The sequence below is a fragment of the Lonchura striata genome, chromosome 4 (genome assembly GCF_050655825.1).
Source record: "Lonchura striata isolate lonStrDom1 chromosome 4, ASM5065582v1, whole genome shotgun sequence".
NCBI classification, from domain to species: domain Eukaryota; kingdom Metazoa; phylum Chordata; class Aves; order Passeriformes; family Estrildidae; genus Lonchura; species Lonchura striata.
The window spans coordinates 60742946-60755672 of NC_140706.1; the positions used below are offsets into that span (position 1 = coordinate 60742946).

Here is a 12727-nt window from a genome sequence, read left to right on the forward strand (position 1 = left end):
TTACAGCGTTATATATTATGGCAGAACTGCTACAAGGGAAGGCTGAACATGGACAAGACTGCAAGCTTTGTTTTATATATCTTAACTGCACAAATCTAAGAGTCTTGTACTTCCAAGACTTTTTCCACTGGACACCTTATGAGCAATATGAAAGACCCTCAGTTACAGGTAATGGCAACCAGAGACAAAATTAAATCTTATCCCAAGTGTAACTCAACCACTGATGCCTTGGGTTAGTAAATCAGCTGCTTTTCAAAGGTGCTGGAGAATCTGAAGCTTCATACAAAGTAAAGAGCTTGAAGCTGAAGTGCTTGATTGGGCATTTCACACACCTCATTTTAGCCTGGATTTGCTCCACTGAATTAAGAGCAGAGCTGCATGGCTTTGAAAATCCCCTTCCCTCTCAGCAGTTTGACTAGTGGGTTTGTATTATAACTACTATTGATAAACAAAAGGAGATCAGTGAGGAAAGGAAAAAACGCCAAAGACTCCCAATTGCTTTGGGTTATGGAAGACTTGAGAAGATATGAGGAACTCTAGAGATTGCTAATGGAGCTGCATGACTGGGACACATTACAGTGATGAAATTCATATTGTAAGTAATAATTTGGGCTCCTCCTATGCATTGATGGATATAAAATGCACTCACCACTCAGGGAAGGAAAAAACCCTAAGCATCAATAAATAGTTCAATAAAAACCATCTGCTCAAAGCACAGCAACAATAAAAGAAAACTCTTAGGATACATTAAAAAATAGACTGTAATACTAGAATAGAGTGGGTGACTAACAGCACAACACCTCCTATTTACATACAAAGCTTATGTTGACACAGTTCTTTATATTTGTACATGTGAAGTACAGATATCTTACCTAAATTCGTCCTCCAACACTCTCATACTTCCAAGAGAATTCAGTGTAGTATCTAATAGTAGAATTATTTAATTTTCATTTAGAATTGTTTAATCTGTGTAGGCAGACAAAATTTACTACTTAGGAAAGGAAAAAAATAATGGTATTTCTTTTCCTTTTACAGTATCATGTTTAAAAACAGTATAATTAAACTACTTACCCTTTCATAAACAAAGGCTGAACATGTGAATATTTTAAGTGTAATCTGTAAATCAAATTTTAGACAACACTACTGACTTATATTTAGAGAGGAAAAACTATATTATAGAAGATAACTAAACATAATAACACAGTTTATTTGAAGATCTTAAATTTTTTTTATTTCATAATGGTCATGTGTTACCTTCCAAGAGTAAAAGTCACGGTACAGTGGTGCATCAGTCAGTGTATGAATCACAAACCATTAGAGCTTGTACTTCTTTTTATTCATTTTATTTTGTTTTCTAAAAGGTTAATGTACATGTATACACAGTTCAAAGAACTTCAGATATTTTTAGAGAAATCAATATTTTTCCTGTGACTTTACAGTAGTGTTAGAGTTCACTTTTTCTTTATTTCTAGTAAAAAAAAACCCAAAAACACAGAGACAGACAAAGGAATTTTCCAGTCTTCATTTCTCGGAAACTATTCATTTGCTATGTTTTTCAAAATAGCATTTAAAACTATTGTATATGATTTGCTGGTAAATGTTGCTGCTCTCCCTTGATTCTTTCCCAGAAAGGTTGCAAATTTGTACTCAGTTTTATGTTCTACATTTGCTTCAAAAAACAAATCTAAAAATCAATAATAGAACTATTTCTTTACATTATACCTTATTTCATTAACACCTTTTTGGCTTTCTTCATTGTACCCTATTTTATATTTCAAAATCTTGTCTTGCATGTGCAACACCTTGTTTTACAAAAGGGCATAGCAACATTAAAGTTGCAAAAAAAAAAAAAAAGCAGCACGTTGATTAAGAGGTTTTGTACAAGCTGTAGCTCAACTGAACAATAACAAAAAATCCTCAGTGGTTGTGTGGTGTATGAGAAAGCAAAATAGCCAAAGTATTCTTCAACAAAATGAGCTGTCTGCCACGATTTATCTGTACAATTCCATAACAGCTCCTGCCTGTTACGTTACACTTCTCAAAAGTATGTCATTAAGCTGCCATAAAAGTCATCACAAATTGCTTTTTCTCCCAAACTGATAATAGACTTATAGATCTAATTTTCAATCTCCTTTCTTCATTACTTTGATTCTTAAGGAGAGTATGACATTTGCTGTCTGAATACTTTGTAGTAATATCTGGCATCTCTACAGCAGTTCTGTATGAGTGTCTCTGAGCTTTTAATAGGTTTGTCTTAACAGTGCCTTGATGACATATTTATTTGTCTCTATTGCAGACATTTAAAGAAATTGTTTTTATAATTTCACTGAAAAACTACAAGACTTGTTAAAAAAAAAAAGACACAACAAAGCCTTCAGCGCTGTCAGTGTGCTACACCATTAAAATCCTGACCCTTCACAGCACAAGAGCGAAGAACAAATGTGAGGCCTTCTGGTTTTCATTCTAATCTTTTTAACTTCATGGACTGTCCTCTACACAAAACACGAGACTGATTAACAGAAACAACTAAGTAATTGAGAAAATATCAACAAATTAAAAATTAGATTTTCATTCTTATGGTGATCCCTCCTCATTTTTCACCACTCAACATATGAAACTTTTTTTGTTCATATAGGCCTTCATATGTATCAAACTAACGCTCAATACTTGAAACTGGCTTTGCTAATGAACTAAGTGCACTTGTGACAAAAGCTAGGACTAGGCTGGTTTAGAAAGTTGCTTGCAGGGTTAATGAAAGTAACAGGAAAAGATCACAGGAGCAATGATGGAGAATCAGAGTGAAGGAGAAACAGAGAAGGAAGTCTCCCTTTTATCATCTCACAACCAAATTTTCCAATTAATATGCAACAAAATCCACCACCCAAGTAGCCTCTAATGATGCAAGTCACTTTCAAAGCACTTGACCAAATATTTAATTACTCTGTGCCAGGCCAATAAAATATAGATCCTATGTCAGATTTTTCAGCACTGATCTTCAAACACAAGTGTGCTATTATGCATCACAGCCAACCCCAGACACACAGTAGGACTCTGTTTTACCCAAAAGGTTGATGAGAGAGCTAAAAATAGAGACCATGTTTCCCCAGCCCCAGGGATACTACTTCTACCATGACACAGGGCCTGATATTTCTTTGAGAATACCCCAAGTCCAAACTGACAATTGACAGTCATTTTTACTTAGACAAAGAAACCTAAACCCCTCAACACTCTCATAACACAGGCAAACCACCACAGCTCTTAAGTGCCGTATTTCAAGACATTCAAAGAAGTCTTCAGAGCAGTTAGTGAGGGTGTGCCTGTACTCTACAGCAGCAGGACACTTCTCAGACTAATTACTTCACATGGAGCTTCCTTGCTATAGTCCTGAGCAAGCTCATTTATCTTCATATTCTATTACGCAGTGTAGAAACATCCTCAGACAAATCAATTTCTCTAGGTAAGGATATACATTTGTTGATGCAAAAAGCAGTTTAAGAAGCATTATTATGAACAAATGCTCTCACAGTATAACCATTTGTACTTCCAACTGACTCCCACGTTTAAATTCTTCATATATCAGAGTGGATTCAAACTGAAATGGGAAAAAATGCAGTGTTCTGCTTATAGAAATACATCAGTAACAGCTCAGCTGAAGTCTGGCAAGGGGAGATGCAAGACTGTTTTCCTCCCCTAGCACAAGGGATGTGATTTGGTACTCTTCAGAAGACAAATTAGTCTGAACAACAAAGAAACATCAAATTCCAAAAATATGTATGCATTGGAAACAAGTCAACAGGTGAAGTTTGGTAATAACTTTGCCATACTCTTTGTCTACACTGAGCGTGTTTAAAGGGAGTGTTTCCTTTACAGACGCTCTTAGAGCCTAAGAACTCTCAATTCCCAAGACTCAATTCTTGATTCACCCTCTCTGCTGTCAACAACTATCTGTAAAACTTACTACAAGGTATGCAATTTTACATTCCTCTAACACCAATTTGGCACAGAAAAATCAGAAGTTTAAAGCTTATCTTGTCAGTGATTTATACAATCACATAATAGAAAGCAGCCATTTTTCAGGTATAAAATGCACACACCCTCACCACCCCAAAGGACACCACCATAAGAAAGTGCTTTCTAATGGTCAAGAAACTAAAGTACCTCTCTCCCTCCTGTACACTGTATTATATGGCTTTCAACTAACCAATCTTATGCATTCACTCAATTAATCCTCACTGTTCACTATGTGGCATCTTGCTGTAATTTACAGCACCTACATGTAAAATCATAACTGGAAAACCTCTCATTTCTCTGTTGATCACTATTAGGCACATGAATTATTTCCTTATAGTAACTACTCCCCAGCACCTCCATCAGACAATTTTATGGTTCTTTTTTCAAGGTAGCTAACTGGCAGACAGTGATGTGCATCAGGATTGCCCATGATTAGAGATGGTTGACTTGAAATACTTTGGGTCCCTCTTCAGAGGATAAAGCAATTAAACAGCACTTTGTCAGTACAAAGTACAACTTCAATCTCTTTCAGTGCTATCATGTGTTTTCAAAGCTGACATTAATCGGTCCCAAGAGCCTGAACTCAGAAAATGAGAAGTTCACAACTAATGGCCATATTTAAAACATGTGGTTGAAGTGAACCACCCAACCTCACACAGGGGTTCTATGGATGAATTAAGATTTGCCTTTAACTCTTCAGAATAGCATCCAACACCTCTGGGTGTAAATCCCATCTGTCAATGTTAATTCTCTCCTTTCTTCACCTACCAAGTCTCCTCCACCTTCAGCAGCTATGAGGAGGCAAATCTGAAGGAAACAAGCTCATTAATTAGCACAGCTGGATTAATTTCCTAAATGTCATTTATCTGGATTTCCTGAAAACAGCAGGTGCTTTGTGGATAAAGAAAGAGTCTGAAATTACACCAGAATATGACATTTTAAGGCAGAAATTTATCATGACCAAGCTGAGTTTGCACCAACAACTTCTATCCCAGCATTTCCTATCTGTTGAGAAGTTTGTATTGCATCACTGTTAGAGAACTCCACCTTCCTTGAATTTTCACTTCATGCAGTCTCAAATAACAATATAAGATTTAAATCCATGTTTGTATTGCCATGTCACTTGATCATTTGCAGCTTCAAGCTTGAGAAATTCCAACTACAGGACCTTTTAATACTGAATCTCTGCAAGGGTATGACTTCACTGCAAATCTATTGGTCTGTGCAATAACTACAACACAGCACAGGGACATTATAGGGTTAGGACTTCCAGTGCAGCAACCACCAGAAATCTCCCAACACTAATTTCTATCAGAAACCTTGGTATCACCTCAGAAAAGTGAGTTTCTTTTAGTTTTACCAATGCCAGCACGTAACATATCACTGTTTTCCTTGTTTGACAGCAAGTCAACACCCAATCCCTAATTCCAGAATGCTTTACAAACCACAGCAGTGTCACATTTCTGTCTGTGCTTTGCCACTTGAGTTCATCATCAATAAATACTTGTTTGAATGCCTGCTTAAAAAAGCCAAAATTCAAACTCACCTCATTCCCACCAACAGCTTTGGTCAAAATTACAGCAGAAGACACAGGAGGTGGCATGCAGCCCACTGTCTGCAAGCTGAAAACAAAAAAAAAGAATGTTACATTCCTTTCAGGAAGCAAACACTAAGCAACCTGCTGCCTTAAAAGACCAAATAGCAGAAAGTAGAAAGTCTTATTACCTGTGCAGTGCAATCAGTTTCCAATCAGTTACAGCCCTGCACCAGGAAGAGCACTCCTGCTGGCAGCATTTCTATGCCATCTCTCACCAGTCAGCACAGTGAAGAGTCACGTCACCATGCAAAAAGCACAAACACTTAACCTCTCTGTGACTCCACTTCCCCATCTGTAGTACTGTAGCTCTCATTCACAAAGGTCTCTAGATCTATCACAGACTTCCAGATAAAATCACCTGACTGCCATCAAAGCATCAACAGCTTTCTCTTACACTTTAGAAATCCAAGATACCTATTATTATTGTCATTTTAGCACTGTTTGTGCAGCAAAGTTATTGAAGTGCACAGTAAATGCTGTTGCAAAGTAAGAAAAAAGTGGCGAACTTTCCTTTGTTTTCAAAGACAGTCCACAAAATCACACCACAATAAATTACCATTAAATCTGAGGCCAAGTAAAATAGGGCTTCTGAAGAAAAACTGTGCTGACTTGGAAGGAACAGTAATTCATGGAATAAAATAGATTTCAAAATCCCCAAAAGTGTGGAATCTACATATGATTTCAAGTAGTGGAGCTTGAGATTCTAATTCAGATCAATTACTAGTTGTGAACTACTTTGCATTCATAACCCTGTCAGTAGAACCCCCAAGAAAGACAGTGTCAAAAAGCTGCAGCAAACAGAAGTATTAAATCCAGGCACCAGGGTGCACATTGCAGTACAATTGATATTCTGCAAATATACAAAAAGCTTAAAGAGAAGAAACAGATAAGTGACAATGACAGCATTACCTTTGTCAGCTACAGACACTGTGGGAAAGGAAAGAGGCAACCAATGTAAGCATTATATATATCCAACCACAAGGTGCTAAGCACCACCTTGGAAGCACAGAGCACCTTCAGCTTACAGTGAAATAAGCTATGGTAGCAGAGAGTTGTCAGCACACGGCAAAATAAGCTCACACTGAAAAGAAAATAAATAAAGGAAAAAGAAACTGTACAGGAAAGTTTGGAAACATAGGAAAATATACAGAAGACAACCACATGGCTATTCCGATGTCTGTCTCCTACACTGTGATACTGTTATCTCTCCTATGTGGCAGCCAGCTCCTCAAACTTCTCACCTGCTCTAATAAGGAGTGGATGAAATTCAGAGTTATCCAGAGAGGTACAAAATGTGTGCAAAGGCATTCATCTCAGCTGGCAGGGATTTTCCATACTATAAGGGAAAGACTTAATCATACAGTCTCTGTTAACCCTCTCAAATTAAAATAATACATTTGAGATTAAAAATAAAAATCCCTATCAAGCAGTATTAATCTAAAAAACCTGGTACACATTAAAAGGACACACTCTTGAGTGTATTGAAACATGCACCTGCAAACTTTTTTCTATTTGTATCACTACACAATTCTACCAATATATAAACAGATTCCTCTAATGGCAAACAGACTACTAGAGATAACAACCAACCAACTCATATACTCCACTGCATCAGGCCATGCTGTGAGTACTAAAATCAGGGATTCAGACACTTGCTGTTCTGCTGATACCACTACAGACAACTGAGCAGCAGAGTCTGAAGTCACATGTTTTAGAGATGTGAAAGCTCCAAAGTCATATCTTATACCCAATCTTTGCATCTCGTGCCTTACCACCTGTGCTCTAAATGCTCTAAATGATAAAAGTGGAGAAGAGGTGAATCTGTGCATAAATTAATAACCTGCGTCGTGCTCCTTTTCAAATAGATGTTGTCAATGCAAAACCTGGCCAGCTAACAAAAAAAAAACTTAGAAGATGCCTGGGAGGATGTCAGTTTGTCCTCTATTTTATAAATTTCAAAAAAATTGCAAAGCAACAAACTTCCTAATATCATCCCAGACAGAGAGGGGGGAAAGAAAACAATCCCACTCAGCTGTAGAAACACAGGTGAAAAGCTGGTACTACCCAAATCTGCTGCTCAAATAACACTTGCAGCAAAACAGACCATTAGGGAGGATGGGAGAATCTACCATGCATTCTGATGCAAGATGGAAAAGGTTCTGTGTGCTGTGCCCTTCAGGCATTACCTTGTGTAGGGAGCAGGGAAGAACTGCAGTGCCCAGGGGAGCCACCCTGCCAAAGGGTGCTGCATGCAGAGCACATGCCTGTTTTTCCAGGCCTTTTTGAGGGCTATCAACCAGCCTCCCCCACATGCTGTACCAAATGTGTGATAAGGAAGTAACTTTGCCCAAACCTGTCTTCTTCCCTCCCTGTTTTCCTTAGGTACTGTAGCATTTCTAAGAGAATAAAAACTACAGCTGTGGGGGATTAGAGCGAACTTTTGTTTACACAGAACTGCCACAGCACAGTCCTTCACATCACCTCCTCACACATGCACAGGGACCTGCTTTGAAATGTGTTATTCTAGAATTAGGACAGAGCTCAGTATCCTCTGCACCTGCATCACACTGTACAGCTCCCAGTGCAGTGGCTGCTGCTCTGAGTGTGTCCTGAACAGAAGTATTTCTCAAGAAAGCACTCTCAAAAAAAAAAAAAAAAAAAAAACCAAAACAACCAAACCACCTCAATTAAACTCCTCAATCTGAACATTCTTTCAATGAAGCCCCAATACAACAAAGTTACTGCACTAAAAGATAAAATTGCCAAATCAAAAGCAGTACTCAAGGAACTAGTGCTTGAAAGGCAGCTTGAAGCATACAGAAGTACAGCAGCTCACTAGTAAGACACAGACATGCTCTCATGACAAATGAGCCTAGTTTAGGCTCCATATTTAGGAAGATACATGCACAAGTATTTATTTTCTTTACAAAAATAAATACATCCCAAGTTTTATGAAGAGTTTTACAGCTGTACATGCATATACATACAATTATACTTGTTCATGCAATAGATCATGTCACTTTAGTACTAAGAATCAAAGTGGTATAAGATTCATGGGAAAGAAGGAATGCGACATGCTTCATGGAACCAAAAACTCCACAATAATCTCTTTCACTTTGCACTTCAGAAACTGGAACTCCATGGATTAGAAAGGAATTTTGGCTACTGTGGAAAATCACGTATTTCTCTTAGGTGACAAAAAACGTCACAATTATTTTATTTTAAAGAATACCCTTTACTAAAAATAGCTAAATACAAATGAACATCATATAGCAATTTTGTTATTTCCTTGATTTACTGATACTGTTAAGCAAAAGGTGTTAAGTGTTAACATTTCCTTGATGTTGTCTCAATGTCACCTTTTCACTATCATTTGGATCAATTCACACTTTATGGAGCAACAGGAGAAGCCTCTTACAAACAAAATTAAATGCTCCTTTATGTTTAGGCCTTGTAGAAACATAAACATGAGCAGCTTTTTCATTAAACTTTTAAGACAAAGAACTCCCCAAGCAATGTTTCACCAAGCAGTAAGAAACAATGGGGATTCTTTCACTAGTTTTCTGAAATAATCAATTTTTACATTCAAACATTCCAGTATACCTGCATGGCACCAAGTATTGACTCCCATTCCAAAAAACACCTTTTAACTTTTTTGTTTTTTAACATGGCATCTATCCCTAGCACACCATCAATGTAGCTTTGCACATAGGCAGTGTACACTCAAGGTTTAAAACACACTGTTTTCATGTTAACTTAGTTTCTGCTCATTACAAAGTTCTTGACTTAAAAAAACTTTGCTCTTTTCCCCCATAATTTGCCTGGAAACAGATACTAAATCCATGTAAGAAATGATCAATGAAAACTACTTAAAAACAGCAGGCCAGAATGTGGCATATACAGTATTTATTCAGTGATTTATGTTTTTCCTTCAGTATTCCTTTTCTTTCTTCCTCACCTTCCTTGACACCCAACACATCCCTTCAGCTGTGTTTTGTGAAAAAGAAAGCTAACCTGTTGCAACCTCCCTACACATAAGACTGTCCAGACTTTCTGAAAATGAGACCAGGTTCCTGAAGGGATAATCTTGGGCATGTACTTTGTTTTCAATAGCAAAGTCCTGAAGTACAAAAAACAACCAGCAAAATCTGTTCACAATACCACAAAGCACCAGTTCCAGGATAAGCATCCCTTTAAGAAAACAGCTACAAATATATTTTAGTCCATTATACTTAAACATACCCTTTTAAAAGCCATTCATTTATAGGTGTGATTGATAACAGCTGAAGAAAGACCCATATTGCTGTTGGGAAGAACACAAGTGTAAAAATCTGGACAAAAAGGTGTAGTTTCACATGCATCAAAGCACTTGTCAGCTCCTGCAAAAGAAAAAGAAGAGAGGAAGTTGCAGTCATAACAGCTAAAGTAAGATCACGTTTGTGCTTTTAAAACTAGGATCAGTTTTATAATACAAAAAGAGTGCATGTCAAAAAGTCACCTTTAGGGATCATCAGATCTCTGCTTTAATAATGAAGTACATCCAGCCAACATAAAAGCTGTCTGCTCCTGGGCATTTTTCCACAAGAATTGTCCACTACTTCAATAATAGTGTAGACTCAGAACAGCAGCTTTTCAGCAGGCAGCCTTAGCACTTTGTCACAGCTTCAAAACCTGTGTTAACTGCACTGATGGCTGTTTACTTTACGGACTTTTGACATCAAGGGGGGTGAAAACTTGTAGTGAATACATGATTTCAGGTTCCTCTGTCTAAAGAGAGCCACAAATGGTGATACTCATTTATACTATTAAAAAAACCCCCTATATTTATAGGTGTTTGTATTACCAACCATTCATTTGTGGTGTTGGGGTTTTTTTTATGTTTGTTATTTTTTTTCCTAAAAGCAAAGGAGCAGACTTTGATTATTTATCAATAGGAAATTTATAGGAAAAAGAAATACGGCTGATGAAGAGTAACAAAGAAAGAATACCAAGACCATAACAAGCTAAAAACTGTTGAGCCATAAATTTCTGAGAAATAAAGTCTAAAGCACACTGGAGACTCAGAAAACAACAAAGAAAAATTTAATTTTAAATAGTGTAAGAGCACTCCAGAGAGGTGATCAAGTACCCTTAAAGAAAAAAACTCTTCAGCTAGCTCTGTGTTTCTCTGTTTCTGCCTTTTCAGACATTTCAAGGACCTTCTACACAGGTTTTTGAGTACAAGGAAAGAGCCTTGCACATTTCAACTCATTCAAATCTCTCAGACTGAGAATAAAAATTCCTCTTCCTTTGTCTCACAGTAACTCACACTCTTCTCAAGTAAACAATGCAAAAGAACTGATGGCACTCTTATTCAAAATCAAATTCGCTGGGATTCTCCAGCTGACACTCCAGATGCATTAAACATACCTATCTATATCTCACATACAGAAGTATCCTACTAATTTCGTATTTTCACAATTGGAAAATGCCTCAAAACCAGAGGGTTTTAAGAAGACTCTGTGATACTTCCAAAACAAAACCCAAGACAGAAAGAAAGCCTTGTTGTAACTTCCAGAAGATGATACAACACAGCCAACCTACTAAATGTATTGATGGAACAAATCTTTGCAGATCTAAATTACTAATCTTGAAAATGTTTCCAGTGATTACCTTTCAGAATAGGAATAGTAATTTAGAATAGTTATCATTATAATAGTATGCCTTAGACTGGATGATCACAGCATAAACGCTGAGGCAGCCTCAACCTCTTAAACAATTTACAAGGGCTTATCCAAGAAATACATCTGCCACCTCAAAAAAGTTGCTGGAAGCTGCTAGTTATGACTCTGTTTCTGCACACCAGACAGAACATGTTACCCTGTCTTCCCCAGTATTTCACATCCTTTAGGGAGCCTATCCAGCCTCTCCCTGGCTGGTGTGGGTCCCTGTTGCCATCCAGCCACTCTTCCGATAGTCACAGATGGACTCCTGTGAGTAAATACCCACACAGAGTAAACAGTGTTCTCAGTGGCTTGCCAAATTCCTCGTTGAAATGGATAACTCAAGTATGTGATTTAATTTCTGGGGCCCTGTGGGAGGTATTTGCTTTAAAAGAGCAAGCTTTCCAGTCACTGCAAACTGAAATAGCATTATATTAAGGTGGAATGAAATGTTCTTGTCAGAGAACACTGAGTATTTCTACAAATGTAAGAGGACCTTTGTCACCTCTGGTTCTGAAAGTGTAACAACACCATGCAAAGACAGCCTCTCCTTGAACGTTGCCAATTATTCTATAAAATGCTTTCTGAACACACTAGCAAATTTTTTTCAGCATGCACTTATACAGCAAATTAAACCAGAAGTGTAACACTAAAAGAGTATCAATTATTTATAATTCTGTCAGATTTATCAGAAGGCCTCTGTAAACACTCACAAACTCTCCATCCTGTCATAAAGCATACCAAACACTAGTTTCCATCTAACTAATACATTGTCTAAGGTAGAACAGCTGATATACAGGTCAAGAACAAAGTCAAAAGCAAAGACCATATACTTTGCAATCCAATAAAAGGCCTACTGAGTAATAATACTAACTTTAGGTTGTGCCTTAAACAACTAAAACATGCCTCAAAGTATTTTAATAAAAACATGACCTGGCCACCTAAGACATATAAGGATTGTTTTTAACATACACTTTAGAAAGTAAGAGCACAAGCTACAATGTGAGAAATTCTTTTCTTCTTCTGACTTTTACCCCCATGGCAGAAATTCAGGAAAGGTTCTTCATGTTTCTTCATGAAGCTGGATAACAGCACTAGCCCTAACTGCTGCTCCCAAAACAACATGAGATCAGCTACTTGGACATAAACATCAGCTCCTGTAAAAGCTTCATTTACATCAGTATACTGCTTTTAATACCATAGATGGAAAAAAGTTATGTAAGTTCAAAGTAAGACATGACACATTGCCCAGAAACCTGTCAGTCGCATCACCTTAACTGGAAGAAGTTATATGCAAAGTACATGGAGAACCTCATCAGGACTTTGACAATGCTGCTGATTTCTCACAGCTGCTTTGCAAATAATACAAGGTCTCAAGGATACAAACTAGTGAAAAGCAAAGAAATTTTACTTTTTT

The 12727-nt window shown here is 37.3% G+C and overlaps 1 protein-coding gene across 8 annotated transcripts in view; it reads right to left on the reverse strand.

Moving 5' to 3' along the window:
• The window catches only part of SLC10A7 (solute carrier family 10 member 7), a 160877-nt gene that overhangs the window by 143468 nt on the left and 4682 nt on the right, over positions 1–12727 (reverse strand). For all 8 annotated transcript variants that reach the window (XR_014955202.1, XM_085579256.1, XM_085579252.1 and 5 more), the window contains exons 3-4: positions 9851–9987; positions 5558–5633 (exon numbers count right to left, since the gene is read on the reverse strand). Coding sequence is in view for 7 of the 8 variants with exons in the window: in XM_085579256.1 (XP_085435382.1) it covers positions 5558–5633; positions 9851–9987 (213 nt within the window). In the remaining variant the exon portion in view is untranslated. The remainder of the gene's footprint in view (positions 1–5557; positions 5634–9850; positions 9988–12727) is intronic.